The sequence below is a fragment of the Athene noctua genome, chromosome 6 (genome assembly GCF_965140245.1).
Source record: "Athene noctua chromosome 6, bAthNoc1.hap1.1, whole genome shotgun sequence".
Taxonomy (NCBI): domain Eukaryota; kingdom Metazoa; phylum Chordata; class Aves; order Strigiformes; family Strigidae; genus Athene; species Athene noctua.
In genome coordinates this window covers 39,299,314-39,317,495 of record NC_134042.1, presented here as the reverse complement: position 1 = coordinate 39,317,495, position 18,182 = coordinate 39,299,314, and the positions used below count along the sequence as shown (strand labels likewise).

The window sequence follows — 18,182 nt, the reverse complement described above, 5'->3', positions numbered from 1 at the left end:
GAACAGCAGAACTGAAGTCTTTCTGCAAAGCAACCACCCTTCTGAAAGGAAGGAAGCCCCCATTGAGAGGGACATCCACATAGCAGATGCATGTTAAGATGCATCTCAGGTAGCTTGACAAAAAAACTTTCTGGAACATGCAATGGTAGGACAAATGTTCAGTGCTGCATTTTTGCATTAAAACAAGCACAATTTAAATTACTAAGCTGAAATGAAAAAAATACTGTTTCTGTGGAGAGAGCAATATAAGAGAATAAGCAGAATGCAACATTACACACAGGCACAGAACAAAATAGATTCATAGGAGAAGAGAAAAGGCAGCAAAAAGAATTTAATTCTGTCTTTATTTCAGAAATAAGTGCCTCCTACACTAGCCTAACATTATCCAAGTCATCTCAATGCCAAATGCATGAAAAATCCTCCGCTAGTAAATTAAATAATATACTGTTAACATTTTAACTCTTTCTCTGAATCTCATAACATCATCTGATTTAATACTACTCCAGATAAAAAAATAAAGCCTTGATACTGAAAATGTTTGCTCCACATAAAACAGCTTTATTAGCATGAGTCCATCCACTGCTTTATATACAATACTTGCAAAAACATCCACTCTGTGTGATTTTTCAGGATCAAACCTTTCCTTTGGGTTCTTTTCCTGGTTAAGGAAAAGAAGAGGCAGTATCAGCCTACACTGCAATTAAATTAAGGAAATCACCAAATTATACTAATGTTTGAAAAAATGTAAGTTAAAGAAGCAATTTTAAACTAATTTTAATGTTGCTTGGGGGTTTATTTTTATAGCTGTCAACAACATTCAAAAGATGAACTGGTGGATAAAAATGAATGGGTGGGACTAAAGCTTAAAAGTGTATTGCTAACTTCTTTCTGAATAATGAAGTCTCATATCAGTATAAAAACTACTTTAACCACACGAACAAAATTCTTTTAAACTCTTTTGGCTTACATCCATTACTGCTTAAACTAATTAGCAATGCTATCTTCTGACAAATTTATTTTAAACTTTCAACAACAACAACAAAAGCCCAGTGAGAAGTATTAGCAGGTGGTTGGAAAAGAGGATTATAACTCCATTATATTAACTCAGTTTTGGCATATACACATTTTGGTAGCTATAGTGTTAAGCACCGGTGATTATATCCATAGCTACACTAGATACACTGTCACCAGAGGAGGAATTTAAAACGACAGAAAAATATTCATTTAACTTACAGGTTTGTAAGAGTATAATTGGATTCCAGAATTTGGCTTCCATATTAGGGAGATGGAAGGAGAGCATTTTCAATTATTTAATATTTTTCATTATTTAATGAAACACCCTTATAATAAAAATTATGTTAGCATGAGATGATGCAGATACCACAACTGAAATTATTGTTATCTGAATTTTGCAATACATTTATCAATGACGAGAAAGTTTTAAACACGTACTTCTAAAAATGTTTAAAATGGGAATAATAATTACAGTTCTACCATGTTAATGTTTGTGTTGAATCAAAATGAAAAGGAAAAACAACTGAGCTTCAACACTAAAAAGCTATTAAGGATCCCTCACCTTAGAGCAGGCTTTTTCAGTTTGCATGCATTGAGAAGATTCACAGACCTGCTTAATCCAGATTGAGAGTTGCGTAAACAAAGCAGAATAAAAGTGAATGCAACAATAAAATGTGGAAACAGGACATTTAAAACAAACTTACATTCAAAGACATAATCGCATGCTTTCAAGATATGAAGTCACGTGCAAGAGTAAACAACACAGTGTTTATTGACTCAGTTAGATGTTTGATCATTTCAAACCATACATTTAAGAACACCAATGTATCTTTGAATGACAAAATCTCAGCAATGCTCCAATACACTGACCATTTGTAAAGTGGTAAAGACTCAAAAGAAAATAAAAAAGAAAATCAAAGAGGCTTTCTGAAGAAACATGACAGATGATCCAGCTAGAAGACAAAGACTATTAAAAAAGCAACAATAAAGACAAAAACATAAATCCTCATATATACATATATATACACACTGCATAGCGTGAATGTTTCAGCTGGTTGCATTACTGAACTGTGGTGAACAAATCTGGCCAAAATTTTAAAAACCCCATATACTTAAATACCAAAATTTTTTTGAAAAATAGAACAGCTTTTTAATGCAATAAATTTTTAAATCACGCACAATGCTCTTAAGACGGTAACTGATGATATTAATAATATTTTGAAACTTGTCTAGCACTCCTGACCCTCATTTAAATCAATTAGAATAAATTCAAGAATAACATATGACTTTAATTTCATTATGCCTTTGAGCAAAATGCAGTAATAACTTTTAATTGTTAGAGACATAGGGAAGTGGTGTAATAGTTTTGTCACTTGGAGTTCAATGGGGAGGGACTTTTTTTTAATTTATATTGTTTATTTTAAAAAATCTTATTTGAGAGTCAAGTGTTAAATAGAACTTAACTGAAGATTAGATACAGAGTTTATGTGTATGCCAGTTACAAACCCTTGCTGCCCCCAGAAGAGAACACAGAACATCAATTCCGGGCTACTGAACAATTTCCTAGGGGCCATGTGTTTAGAGTTTAGAAGAACAGGAATTTATCATATTAAACTATTTTATTCTCCCTGCAAACAAAGCTCTTTATGTTTTCTTTGTTCCAGCTTCTTCCTTTTGATCTCCATTGTCAGAGTTTTGCACCATCGTAATACTTTGCAATCTACTGGGGAAGAAAGAATGACTGATTGTCTCCTTTTGAAAAGCAAAGTATGTGCTTGCCTGCAGCCTGCAGCAGCATCCCTACTGGGAAAGGTACTGTCTACATTCTCTTCCCTTATATTTTGTTTTCTGGTTGTTTTTTTTTTCCTTTTTCCCCCCTCAACTCTTGGAAATAAAGCTATCTTAGCCTAAGTCACAAAACCCTAGATTTTAATAGGGAACACAAAACCTTACTACTGTGCACTGGCCAAATTCCAAAGGCAAATTTAGTGTTAAGCAGCAAACTTCAAGCCACATTACATGTGAAAGAAAGAGTGCAGGGGGAAGGGAAAGTTCTGCTCACGAAACAGTAAACTCATCTTATGCTGACTGAAAATTTCAAATAATTATTCTAAGCACAAAGTTCAGGAAAAAAAAATATGGCTCATTCAAAAAGCTGGTACTCAAAATACCTTATACACTTCTACAGCATAAAAGTAGTAACTATATTTAAAATAAAATCCTCTCAGCAAAGGCTTGTTGCGAAGACAACTTGGAAACACTTTACAAAGGCAGGCAATTCGTGATTAGCTGTGTCAGGTGATTATCCAGCCCACCAGCAAAATCACTTCAGCTCTGAATTAGCTGTCTTGCAGCTGGAAGCCATCAGCTGTGTTCACATGGCACCTCATCACCTGAGTGCACCAGAGCCTGTTGGTGCTGGACCAGAAATTTTGGTCCCAGTATCACCAGGCCTTCTATCTTGCATTGTATGACCACCATATACTTTTATAATACAATTGACCTATGTTTTGGATTTGTGCTTTTGCTCTATTCAGGTAATTCCATTCCTTCCTTAACTTGGATAATTGGGTGTTGACTATGTGAGATCTGAATGCTGAAGCAGGGTTTGGTGCCCTCAATTCTAATTGAAGTCAGAGTCAGTGGAGGTTACTCAACACTTTGCAAGATCTGGATCTAATTATCACATTAGGCCCTATAACAACCTACTGATATCTGGAGATACACGTTTTACATACAGAAAACCAATATGCATAGAGGTTAAATGATTTGCATAAGGTCACAGAGAGAATATGTGGCAGAACTCAAATAAAAGCCTGCTAGTTCCACCCTTTCAGCCTCGAGCCTTTTTTATTACCTCCAATTTTATATTCCTGCCAGAAGAAGTAATTTCCATTTCAAATATTAAATGGGAAATCAGAAAATGTAGTGAACTCTGAACTGCATCTCCTTGGCAATGCAGCAAGGCAGATAAACCATATACCAACCTGTGGGTTCAAATGAGTTAACCAACACATTTAAATACAGCTATTGTATGAAATAAGATTGTGTCTGCAGACATAACAGTAAGTACACCTATTTCTAAGAAGTGGAATGTATAGATGCACACTTGGTCCCCATGCAGATTATTTGTATGTATTTATAGAAATATGTACAACATACTGTTTCAAGGGGCAGACTGATGTCAATTAGACATCAAACACTTTCTAACCTAAATGATGAGAAAGTCTCAGAGAATGAAGGAATCAGAAGTTATTTGTTTGTAATTCCCCTTTTCATAAAGCTGTTCACTAAAACATTTGGGAAAGACTCCATTCACCTATATGTTTTCCTCTCTTGAAATATGGTCACAGGTAAGAAAAAAATTAAAGATTATATTTTCTACTATAGTAATCCTAGCAGATATTTGTAATTCCCAAAAGCAAACCAAAGGTTGAGAAAAATCACTCAGAAAAAAATGTTTTTTCTTTCTTACTTTTGCTTTTCAAATTTTACCTTTTTCATATTTTGAAAAATTTCAAATTTTTCAATTCTGGACCTATGTTGTATAGGAAAACTATTAAAAGTATCCAAGCAGAAATTAAGTTTTAAAACATCTACAAACATTTAATACTATTTTAAGCTGCCATGACACATTACCATCTTTTGGACTAACGAATATCTACACTACAAAGCAGCAGTAGTTTTGGAATCAATTTATGTGAAAAGAGCACTATAAAAATATGACTGCTTATTAGAAATCAGAACTAAAAAAATTACACACCATCTATAAACTGTTCAACACTGAATGAAGCTTCTAACACAAATAAACAAGTTCTACCCCTTAAAAAAATGGAAGCTATTTGATCTTGCTGTTGTATTTCCATTACTGTTTTATGCATAGACATATACAATTCCTGAAGGTAAAAGGGTCCAGTATAAATACAAACCATGAATGAATTCATCTTAATGAATGCATAATGAGTTAATCTACTTGACTATTTCCAAGAAAGCTATTTGGAACACTTAATACATCATCTTTGAATGCTGAATATTTGGAGCACGATTTACTATAAAAACATGAAATCCCATCAGCCATTTTAAGGTTCATTATTAAATGATAAGATTTACCAAAAAAATGTTTTGTACAGCAATTAATTGGTGAAGTCCTTACCATTCCACTCTCTTCCTCCTGAAGTATATTTATAGGCAAGGCACAGAAATAGATTTTAATATAATTTAATAAAAAAAAAAAAAGAACAAAATTTGCATATTAAAGACAATCCATAGAGAATTTTAGAGCATTTGAAGGGAACAGGAATTCTACAGCACCTGGATTTACAACTGCTTTTTTCAGGACATGGCATAACCCTGCTCTCCTAAGCACTCTTAATAAGTATCCATCTATTTCAGCAAAACTGCCCATGTGTCTATTTTATTTTCCAAAACTGAATATACATTTTCATACTGCATATTAAAGCACCTTCAGTCTAGCTTCTTCAGCAAAGAGATTGGAGAAAGCATATTAAATCCTTATCATGTGGAAGATCCTATCATACAGGAGCCAAGACAGTCCAAAAATGCTCCCTAAGGATGGTCCTTAAGGACTTTCCTCTGGCACTCTGGGTATTCAGACTGCAGATGGGTCATGTGGAAGGGCTGCAGGGTGTCAGTCATCCACAGGGATCCTGAGCTAGGATAACGCCTACAGGCTGCAGACAATACCTGATGGACCACCGGAATTACGCAAAGGATTCTCAGAATAGAGAAAGCACGAGTATGATCTTGACCACTCTACTCTGGAGCAAAAAGTCCTATTCTGAACCTTAGAGATGGTGTGTAGAGACTCAGGAGTCACCCCCTCTGTACACAAGCGAGGTCTGGTAATGCTTGTACTCTCTCATGTGTTTTATAATTATCACTTGAAACCTTATTAGTGAGAATTAAATTACAAGAATTAAGAAAAAAATTTGTTCTTTCACCTGTTTTCAAAATTCTGATAATGTAATTCTGATAATGGAACAGTTTATACATTATTTGCCTTCCTCTTCCTATCTCGAAGGGCTGATTCAGGCCAACCTGACAAAACCTACAGCTGTAGCAAGCCCCAGTTCATAGGAGCTCACAGGAGTTCATTTGTGCAACACAACAAATATGGTATTTTCCAATTTTAACTATGCACAGCATAGCTTCTCTCTTCTTTACATTAAAAAAACCTGGAGTTTCCTGGAAAATTAGCCCTCTTCAACACAGTAACAAAGAGTGGCATATAATTAGTCACCATCACCCTTCAAGGAAAAATTCTCTGTACAAAAGAGACCTCAGATCTTAGCAGGTTAATGCTCTCATCTCCACCACTTGCCCTCCTCAGAATTGACAGCATCATCACTACAAAAAGCTGAAGATGACATACAACAAAAGAAATGTTAAAAAAAAAAAAAATAAATAAATAACCAACAGCAGATTAGCACCACAGTAACTGTAACACGTAACTTGAACTCGCTGCACTCAATCCATTGCATTGCTTATAACCTAGATGTATAAACCATGTAGCCCAATTAAAAACAACTACAGACACATAAAGCAAATTGAGACAGAGCAGTAATTTAAAAGGACTTAAATACATGCTAATGGTAAGATATCTAAAGATGGATGTTTTCATTTGCATAAATATATGCTAGGCATAGAATTTTCCTCCTCCCTGAGATGTTTCTAACATTGCACATGCAGTTTCTATGATAATTTTTAGTGAGAGATAACCACCAAGGGTAACATACTGATTTGTAAAGATAGCACAGTTTCTCTACAGACTATATATTTTCTACTAGCTACTAAAAGAATTCTTGCACTACTTTTCATGTCATGTTATGCAACAGCACAGCAGGAATGCTTTATTCTCTATATTCTAGCCTGTAGTAGCAAGAAAATAATACAAACCAGCAGACCAAGCACTGTGCATTCTTTCAATATTCATGGTAATAAGCTCAATTATAATTAGGACAAATAAGTTTAAAGCCTCTTAGAATGAAATTCACCTCTCCTTTTCCTTCTGAACGAAATATTTAGACTGTTTCTTTGCAAGTAACAAAAAACTAGTATCTAGAAGCTTAAAAGAGGAGATATACCATGTTTTCAATCTTGCAATTACAAGGTTTCTGATAGATGCATACCTTTTTGCTGCTGGTGATACAGTTTCCTTTCTGGTTCCTGATGGGGAAGGTAAAGAGCCACTTGGTTTCTTTGGTAACACAGTTCCATTATTAACAGTAGTCCTTAAAGGCAGGGTTTGTACCAGCGGTCTTGCTGTAAAACAAGCACAAGATGAAATAATTGTTTTCATGTGTTTTTCTTTTTTCCCCAGCACTCAACAGGAGAATATTTTAAAGTATTTGTGTAGTATGCCATTTTTGTTTCACTATCACCAAATTCACCACAGATGAGGGTTTTAACAAAGAGGTATTTTTAAGTTATTATTATTATTATGAATAATAATAATATCGAGAAAATCATATGCATATGGATTAAGCACAGAATTCTATAACCTCCCTCATTTGTAAAACTCTATCCTAGCTCAAGGAGCTTACTGGTAAGTGCAAAGGTAGTCGTTGCCCCCAAAACCAATCCTGCTCTCTTAAGAGCATCAGTCTCTTGCCTACCTGGGTAGCATTCAGAAGAGAGCCAGAAATAACGGCAGGTTGCCATCCCAGAAACTCCTGCTTTTCACCCCATAACATTCTTGCAGGTTTTCCACAAGCAAGTGATATTTCAAGAAATCCCTGTTCCCCCAGAAAGGTCTTCTTTCAAAGAATGTGGGCTTACGTTTGACAGAAAGGAATTTTACCCTTTAGTCAGAAGAAGCAGTTGAAATCAGCAGAACAGTGGACTTAATGAGCTGACATTATCTACCTGCATTCTTCTGATCAAACACTGGCCCAAAAGAGGATACACATGTCATACTTGTAATTAATATTAGAATAATGGAAAAGTCCCATTCAAGTATGTTAGAAATTAGTTGCAAAAACAAACAGTGGTTAAAACTGCAAGCAATGTGTACAAACATGAAAACTACAGTGGACCATAGTCTGAAAACACAGGCACAAACATGACTAGTACTCTCTCTACAGCAGGGATGAAAGCCTGAATCACTAAGATTTGACAGAACTTTGCATCACAAGCCAGCTTTGTAAAGATGCCAAAAGTCTCTGTGTTCAGACAAACAACACCTGAGAAAAGGCAGCAGTCACAAGTCACTTAAGGAACAAAAGATAAAATTTCACTGAATTTGGAGAGGATGGCAGAGAGAATACCTATTAAATGCTCTTTGAAAAAAGACTGAAAAAAGAATCTAAAAACCTAAACTGAAACACTGACAATTGTATGCGATCCTAGGTTATATTATGATATCTTATTGCAGCACTGATGGCAAGCATTTATTGACTTTTTCACCTGAAGTTTTCATATACTGAGCAGAAGAAGATAGATTGAAAGCCTGTGCCTTGAGAAGATTAGGTCAATAAATACAGTCTACTTGGGAATGCAACTTTCAAAATAAATTTGGTCTTGAAACTTTGTTAGACTATACACTTACTTGTTACGTATTCATCATTTATTTGTTCAGAGGAGAGAAATTTAGAAAACGACCTACAGGGACATATTGAAGGAACATGGCTTATTTGGCTTAGAAGAAGTAGGATGACATGAAAACAAGTCAACAAACAAAAAAAAAAAGAAGAATTTTCTCCATGCCCACTGAGGATCGGAGAGCCTATAACCACAGAAGATTGACAGAACAAGACAGTAAAGTCCTTACCAAGGACAGGAAGAGCATGGGCGCTCTGATTTTATGGCAAGCTTTAAGGAAAGGCTAAACAAGACTTAAATGACTTCATGGTGCCCTCCAGCCTCAGCCCTCCATGGTCTATTTTAACAGACTAATGCTGTCTTTACAGTTTATACAAAACACCCAAAATTTACTGTACTTTGGCTTCTCATGCCTCTTTTTATTTATTGAGGGATTCAGAAAGCATGATCCTATTTAATTCTACTGTATTCATTCTTCCAAATGAAATCATTTCTACAGTTTCTTGTTGGATGCTACTTGTTTCCTGACAAACTGCTGCAATGCCATAACTAATCTATAAGTACAGAAGTGATTCTGTTGCATACTACAGAATCCCATATAGCTACAAGTTAAGCAGTTGTGGACTTGTTTCTTGACAAGATTCCTGTAGCTCACAAAACTTTATTAAGGCTTTGAGATCACAAATTAGAACAACCAAAGTTAAATAAACGATTTAAACATTTTTCTTCTTTATAGTTATATAAAAAAATGCCTATTAAAAAGTAGTTGAGTGAACTAGCTGGACTCTGTTTACACTCCTAACCTTATGAAATCGAAACTAGCAACAGCCAAGAATAAACTCTGCAACCTTTAACAGAGGTTTTACTTTAAAACCAGCACCAACCCAGAACCCATGCTTCTAGAACCAGAGATTTAAAGATCTACCCCTCTGGTTAGCTAGTGTAGGAAGCGACACCATGAAACTCTTACAGGGCACACAGAAAAACTACACATTATTCAATTAATTCACTATTTACTCTGGAGCTATTTAGTTTTATGTACAACAGCTAGTTCACACCACTGGTAACTGACATCATATTCAAACAACCCCAAACATGTCATTGCTGTTAGAAGTGAGTAGCTCAAACACATTGGTATTATTGCTTTGTCAGTAATGTTTATTTTGGAAGTTCCGTTGGTTCAAGGTCTTACCTGTGGTAGCAGGACTGACATGTTTATCAGCCTCAGCAGCAGCTTTTTTAATCATACTCTGATCTATGGATTAATAGGGCTGTTAAGTTTACAAACAAACCAATAATTGCAAAAGGAAAGAACAAACACAAGTAAAACAAAGGCAGGAAGCCATACTGAACTCCACCAAGTAGTTGAATTAAATAAGAGACAAAAAAACCCCAAACAAAAACCCAAAACACCATTAGTGAAGGAGCTCCACAAATGGACAAGATAAGCAGCTTGCTTTCTGTGATGCTTTTAAGCTGCCTAGCTCAAGTCTAGAACAAGAACACAAAGACTGAAAACAAGTTCAAGCTTTTTTCCATTATAGGTTTGAAAGCCTGAAACATGAAACCTTTAAATCCATTTTAAATCTGAAGTACTCAGAAAAATATAGTCTTCTGGCCCCTGGAGCTTCTTGTTCCAGACTTTAAAACATACATTGGGAATCCTGATTTTCCAAAGGCACAAACCTCCCCCAACACACACACACTTTTAATCCTGATGTACTTCATCTATAGATCAAATGGAAGAAGCAGCATACAATATGCTTCAAACCCCAGTTTGCATGGACAAGATTTTTGTGACACTTTGTGAGATCAGATTCCACTTTTTACAATTCTAAATTGAAATTAGTCACTAAATGATAAACAGAAAGAAAACAAAGTCCATGCAGCCCAACTGGTAAAACACAAGAAGCCACCACACCAGTGCCCGTGTCTAAGCAAACCCCTCTCCTAGAAGTCTTCATCAGGAGCCTCTGTAATGCTATTCCAAGTTAAAATACTGAAATTCAATTTAGTCTTATGCTAAGTAATTGCATGCAATTCATTATAAATTCCTACTATAAATTCATTCTTACTATAGGAAAAATAGGCCATCAAGTGAAATATATCATATCTGACAAAACAGCTAGGAGAAACAAATGATCAGGATACTTCAGATTCTGTTTCACGTTATAGATTATGTTTAATAAGGCTGACCATACACTAATGATACAACTGATATATAGTAAAATTAAAGTTCTTGACACAAATTGTTACAGTAGCAATTATTTCCAGAAACTGGGTGGTTTTAATGGGCAATTATCAGGACTCATTTCAGTAATTTGTAATGAAAAAGCAATTGACATTTGTAGTCCTCTATTTGCATTATCACAGTAAAACTTCTTACACTGTCATTTTACACACACATTAAGAAGTATCCATACCACATACACATTTAAAACAAAAAAAACCAAAAAAAACCCCAACAACCCAAAACCGAAAAACAGCCATAGAAGGCAGAGGAATAGGCTTACAGCAGCTTTTCTTCAATGTACATTGAACTATGGCTTTAACAATCTGCTACAACCAAGAAAGCATGTCCTGATTTAGAGTTCAACTCTGCTCACCGAATCCATGAAATTCTGGACTGTATTTTGCTATGTAAAGCCAGCAGACAAGAACAACTGATTTGGTTACAACTCAGTAATAATTACTAGACTTTGTTTCCTCCATGCATCAGACAATATCTATTTTACAGGCAACATAAAGCCTCTTAATCCCTTGTACAACCAGATTTGGTGGAACATTTTATCACAGTGGAGGCTATCTTTAGTAACATTTAACTTTTCTGATATTTCTTTTTTTTTTTTTTCAAACAAAGACAAAATGAGGACAATACACTAGAAAGGGAAGAGAACAGGAAAACAAGATCACAGACTCTTATTGCGTATTCTATTTGACAACTAGCATGCTATACAATCAACAAATCTGTCTCTGTAATTCTGTCCCTTTCTCCTTTCCTCATCTCCAGACACAAAACATTATAATAAACATGACATCTCAGTTCAGCAAATTAAGTAGTTTATTACCTATTCTGTTAAATCAATGTCCAAAAGTAAACATCTGCTGCAAAGTCACAAATACGTAACTGAGATGAAAAGAAGTCCTAATTTCCAGCTGAGAAAACTACGAATCCATAATTACTTATCATATTTCCAATGTGAATTAAGGTTATAACTTATATTAATGCTTATCAGGACCCAGAAATAAAAAGTTTCTTAATTTAAACAACAGAGAGCCTGTGAAGTCAGCCATACTTTCCTTCCACATCCAGGTTGCCACCACTTTCACTCCTAAGACTACCCAAAATACCTTGTGGTTTTCTGCTAAACTGCAGACAGGCAGTCTCCCAGGCTTTTGCAGCCCCACAGACCACAGTAAATCACACTGGTTGGGTTCTAATAAACCTTTATGACTGCAAAGTGCTGGATCTTCAACTCCAGCTCTGCTGATCTGCATACAGACAAAGCTGTTCTTGCAGAGCAGGAACCGAGAGAGCACACTGCGGCACACGGGCACAGCACAGCATATTGCTCAGTGGCAACGTCTGTCTCGCCTGTCACCTTGCTGGCTCTGGAACAGGGTCAGGCACCAACCACAGCTCTACCTTTCCTTCAGAGCTGGGCACCTGGTGTTGAACCATCTCCTCAGTCAGTTCACCTCTGTGCTAGCTCAGAGCTCCATCTTTGGCTACGTCTGCACCATCCAAAGACACTTAAGACATTTTTAATTACATTTTTAATTAATTATTTAAATTTAATTAAAATTTTTGATCAAAAAAAAACCCACAGAAGATGATGCCTCCCCTAAAGAGTTTATAACTAATCTTGATCAAAAGTCAGGAAGTGGTAGCCATGGTTAAATGTGGATTAAGCACGAAGAATATGCAAGTGCTTTGCTGGTTCACGGGAACTACAGAAGGCTCGCAGATTTAACCACTTGGATTTTCATGTGTTCTCTTTAACAGGTTAAATTTGAAATGTATGTTATTTTCAGTTTGTTGATTTTGAGTATTTCAAAGATCTAACAAATAACTTAATACATGTAAACCACTCATTGAATTGCACTACCTATTTTAGATGTATCTGAAATGCAAACCTTTGGTAGGTCCTTTCTTGTTCTGCATGGCCTGCTGTTCCTCTGTAATATTCAAGCGTCGAACCACATCAGCAAGTGCAGATTTGAGCAGCTGAATGTCATCTTCCTGCATCTGGACACGTTGCTCCAGAGAGGCAATGCGATCCGTCACTTCCATACTGCTTGCAGCAGAGGCACTGTCATCTAAGTAAAATAGCAAAAAAAGATGCATTATCAACAATGTATAACCACCAAGGAATACCTTATATAAATGGCTGCAGGTAAAAAAAGGGCTTTCTGAGACCTGATGACCTCTTGAGGAAGAAAGTTTAAGTGATCAAAAGAAAGAGGTAGAAATAAAAAATATATAATTAAATAAATGAGTACATAAGTAAGATGTGATGATGAGGTTGGCTTCAGGGCTACTTACTGTTAATTGGGCCCCACTATCAATTACCTGCGTGTCTGAACCCGAGTGATCAACCATCACCCTTTGGTGTTCTGCTTAACACAACATTCTGGCACTGGCTGGCATTCAGGTAGAGAGTTATACTTCCTGATATGCTACACACCTTTCCAGATTTTTCTTTCTCACATATTTGGTAGAATGTATACATTAGACATATGTAAGCAACGGGTAGGCTTACACTTTCAAGTTATCGTCCACAGACTGGAGAATAGATATTAACCCCATCTGCTAACTCCTAATTTGTACCAGCAGCCTTATGAGAACATTCCCTCTGACAAAATAGAAACATTAAATAAATTCAGAATTACTCAGTAATTGTGCATTTAGCCTGCAAATTCTGAAAAGGTCATTACTTAGCATAGAATTCACCCATTACTTGGAAAATAAACCACAGAAGCTTAAAGCCTGCAACTCCCTGATGAGGACTACACATTCTTTCCACCCAAAACTAGTAATAAGAATATTTTTCCTAAATGAGCACTTTCATTCCATTGAAGTTCCTATCACATACAAACATTGTAATTTCTTACAATATTAAACTGGAAAAAAGAAGATGAAAGGAAGATAAAAGCAATGCCAAAGGTGTCAAAGTCAGTATCTATTAGAAAAAAACTGTGCAGTTTTTAAAGAGAATTGCAAGGTTTTATTTAACTAGGTGAATTTGAAACTTTTTTTAAGTTAAGTATGAACTTACTGGATCATTTTAAGTAATGTTAGTCAAGTGATGACTGGATTATAGCTTTCATTTGAAGACTCAGTAAATTATACTTTAGCAAAAATGGTTATTTATGCTGCAATCTAAAATCATAACTGACTTCTCCCTCACTCCTAACACAAGTCCACAGCACATATTTCTCCTGTTAAAGCCAATCTCTCTTTGTGAAGAAGCTGGTATTTGCTTTCATTTCTTCTGTGTACTCAATTCTCCTCCATTCCAAACCAGAGTTTTCTACTTCTTTTGTATCAGGGCATAAAATGCAAGTTAAATGGCTTGTGCATGATAATAACAAGTGTTGAATTTTAAAACAAAGTGTTTCAACCAGGAAAACAACAGCTTCTGAGTGCATTTAAAAGTATGTCCAAAAATGTCGATACATACAAACTTTTAATCAGAAGGGTCTGGTGAAAAATTGTATTCAAAATTTTAAAAAATAGTAATCTATTACTCTCCAAACCAGCCCAAGACAAACAATTTTTGAAATCTGTTTGTAAACTGCATTTTGGCTTCCTTACCCCTCACACTCAGATGTATGCAGTTACCAAAAGCTGAATCAGAAACAAAGACTGTAACAATATTGAAAGTCCATAAATAGTTGCAGCCTAATATAGTTTAAATTGCTTATTAATTCTGTTATAGGATTTTCAGAGCATATTTAAAACATCAACATTAGGATATTATTAGGCTGAACATAGTAGTAATATAAGAATTCAGTTCTGAACAAACTCAGTCAGAACTGAAGTTCCTGAAAAATGCTGAGAAACTTTCCCCACGACAAAGCTTTCCAAAGTTTGGCCTAATGAGACTTCTGCTCAGAACAGGACTCTGTCCTGCAGCTGTTACAGGTAATTAATCCCCAAACTGCTGGCAGCAGTATGAGCTGCCTGCAGAACTTAACCTTTCCTTGTACAAACAAAAGGCCCACGCTGCTCTAATGACTTTACACTTTAACTCAGCTGGAAATAACAGGGATTAGCATACTGGACAATAGGCAACCAAATCAAAAGCTTGATTTAACCAATACAAGCCAAATTCAAACTTCAGCCATTCTGCCAAATTCAATAACGACAAGGCATAGTTTTCTTCTGAATTCAGTCAACAAGAAATAGCCAATTCCCAAATTCGGGACAGAGAAGGAAATCCAGGGAGAAATTGGTTGTTGTTGAAATGATCTAGCCCTTGTTACAGAAGAAAACATCCTCATTAAAGTATCAATTTCACTGATTTTTAAGTGTGTAGAAACAGTAATTTTGCCCAAACATAAATCTTCACGTAGTAAATCAGCGACACTGGTTTAGTCCCATAAGAAATCACTCCGGCTAATAACTATTAAAATGTACATGTCTCTTCTTCCCCCTTCTCCCAGCTGCCACTGTGACTCTTCCCCTTGCATCCTTGCTGACCAACAGGCACCAGCAGACCTTTCCTCTGGACAGAGCGTGGCTGTGCCTTCTGCCATCACTGTTCTTCCTGGCCCTTGGGAACACAACCCTCACCCTTGCTGCAACCTGCAATTTGCTTTGTTATGGTTGTTACCTGGCTGGATGCAGTTCCCTTCCAACAATGCAGAGAATAACATTTTTAACAACTTTCAGTAATACTGCAACTAAAGACAAGAAGTCACACTTCACTTTGCCTCCCCTTTACATGCATATACAAGGTAAGCTAGAAAAGGACCCAGAATACAACCATGTTTTCTGAAGAATGCAAAGTTCAGTTCTAAAATAAGCATAACCTGTTTGTTATGCAAGTAAAGGATGGAATGTTCGTGCTATTGAGATCACTATATCTGAGTATATTGAGCAATAAAGCTGCAACTTCAACGCAGCCAAATAAACAAAGGGATATGGCATCAGAAAAGAAAAAAATAATTAATGTTACAAACTAACTAAACAACAACAACAAAAAAGTCACAATACATGTCATCTGCTCTGCCCACAACAGCAAAAGCTATATTATTAGCCTAATTTATGATCTGCCTCTGCAGTATACAGCTCATCCTCACAGCAAAGAACACTTGCAAGGAAATTTTTAGCACACATTTGTAATGCAATTTAGACTTCAAGTAGAGCCATCTTGTTATTATTGTTCCCAAGCCAACATTAAATTTAACTTGAATATACATTTTATAGCACCTAATTCCATGTTTTCTCAGAGATAAAGCATATCCTCAATGAACTCACAGAGAGCAGGCTGAGAGAGGAGCACAGGGGGTTTGGAGGAAGGCAGCTGAGGGGTACCAAGAGGCCACCAAATGCTGTGCCTTGGGGTGGTCCAGCCTGTGGCTATATTTTCCTTCACAGGGTCCTCACATGCACACACGACAGCTGGGTAACAAGTGCACTTTGGCTGTACAGTTACAGTAACTGAGAGAAAAGCGCTTTATAGTAATGATGTAAAGATCCTCAAAACACCTCAGGTAAATCCAAGGAAATAAAAAGCATGCTTTTAAAAGAAATCCACATAGATAGACATTTGCATCAAAAATACACAAACCTTACTGCAGTTTTATAATATAGTAAGAATATAATGATGTCAATACATGTTACTTTTTGTGATGTTAAATTCAATAACATTAACAACTCTTTACTAGTGTCAATATACTTAGATTTGGTGACCTCTTTGCAATCTAGCTCTCATAAAACCCACAAATGTTCACCGTCTTGAAAGACATATGAGGGAGACTATAAATCCAAACAATTTCCTTTGAAGCATAGATCTACGTATCAGCCATTACCACTATTTTTGTCCATGGACAGACAGAACAGACACCATATCACCTTCATCAGTAGCATCAACAGCATGTTTGACTTAATCATTGCCTCGTTTTTCACCAATAGGAAGAAAAAGGACTTTTGAAGTAAAATTTATGTAACCTGTTTTCAGAAATTTGAAGTGGATCACATTCTACATGTGTTCATTTCTTTTCATGGATTATAATGCAACTCTAAATCACTGTCTCAAACATGTAAAGCTGCATCTTATGAGATAAATGCCACCTACAATGTCCAAAATTAGATAAAACGAGGGGGTATCAACTCAGATGCCTGATTTTTTATCATAATATATATTTGTGGTAAAGCTTAGAAGGAAGAGTCATTTGTCATTTATGCTTTGCTGAGATTCTGCAGGTTTCAAAGAGGAAGCAGCAAAAAAAAGGGAATGATCTTCATGCCTCTCTTTAGTTTTCCAACCAGCTAATCCATGATCTCATAGATTGGAAAGATTTCTTGTGGCAAACTAAAAGACAATACTGAGTCAGATGATTAATCTGCTTCCAGAGCGTCTTCCAGTTTTTCAGCAATTTATTACGTGAACTTAGCCAAATGTGAAGAAACATCTGAAGCAGAGCCAACAACAGGACATGTACGCTGTTTACAAGAATGATTTCAATATTATTTCACTGTATGTAGGCTAAAGCAAAATGACATACTTAAACTATTAGTTAGAAGGAAGAATATGAAAATGTATATTTTCTATAGATGTTATCTGCTGGAAAACCTAAATCTGAACTGTATGTTAATGGTGTAGGAAATAATTAAAATAGACTTGGCTTTTCCTCCCAGAAGAACTACTTCATTAAACACATTCCATCTTTGCCTTATGCAGACATTAATTTTGAGACTATCTTGTCCAGCTCAGACCAGGGCAGCTAATTAAGTAGTGATAACATTAGGTACTGATTCTCAAAAGACCAGCAAACAAATCTGAGTTTATTCAATCTACATGGTCTCTTTGGAGCATCAATTAACAGAATCAAATTGTACATTAGGCACTTCCAAAACTTTTCAGGATATATTCTGTGCACTATCTTTGTAGAGTACCTAGTACAATAGGGGTGTGGTTGCCAGACACTTTAAAAGCTGCAACTTAAAGTCTTCACAAGAGTTGTCCCTGAATTTAGACACTCTGCAGGACTTCAGAAAAGAAAATCTAAGCTTTCTGGGGATAGTAAATTCCAGCAGTAGTCTCCAGCAAGAATTAAAGATAACCCAGGTGATGTAAAACATGACAGAGGATGGCAATGAAAAGGCAGCATCATCTTTACACAAAGATGCCCTTCTTCTAGCATAAAGATACAGATTGTGTCACCAAGCCTGAATTGAGCTCAGCCGGTAGGAATACTTTCTGTCATTGAGAGATATTGGTAAGTGTATCATGCTCTGCACTTCTCCTGAAATTAATTGATACAAGTATTTACATTCCTTGGAAATCACTATGTACTTCAGGATTCCTACTACAGCTTTATGAAACAAGCACATGGACAGAAAGGAATTTCCTCCCCCCCCCCCCGCCCCCAGCAGG

General features: G+C 36.0%; 1 protein-coding gene across 16 annotated transcripts in view; it reads right to left on the bottom strand.

The window, feature by feature from the left end:
• Positions 1-18,182, bottom strand: part of EML1 (EMAP like 1) — a 131,229-nt gene that overhangs the window by 43,739 nt on the left and 69,308 nt on the right. For 9 of the 16 annotated variants that reach the window (XM_074908645.1, XM_074908640.1, XM_074908650.1 and 6 more), the window contains exons 2-5: positions 12,712-12,894; positions 7,164-7,296; positions 5,168-5,185; positions 1,577-1,624 (exon numbers count right to left, since the gene is read on the bottom strand). In XM_074908645.1, the coding sequence (XP_074764746.1) occupies positions 1,577-1,624; positions 5,168-5,185; positions 7,164-7,296; positions 12,712-12,894 (382 nt within the window). Of the gene's footprint in view, positions 1-1,576; positions 1,628-5,167; positions 5,186-6,883; positions 6,890-7,163; positions 7,297-12,711; positions 12,895-18,182 lie in introns of all 16 variants that reach the window. The other 7 variants (XM_074908651.1, XM_074908642.1, XM_074908653.1 and 4 more) reach the window with 4 other exon arrangements.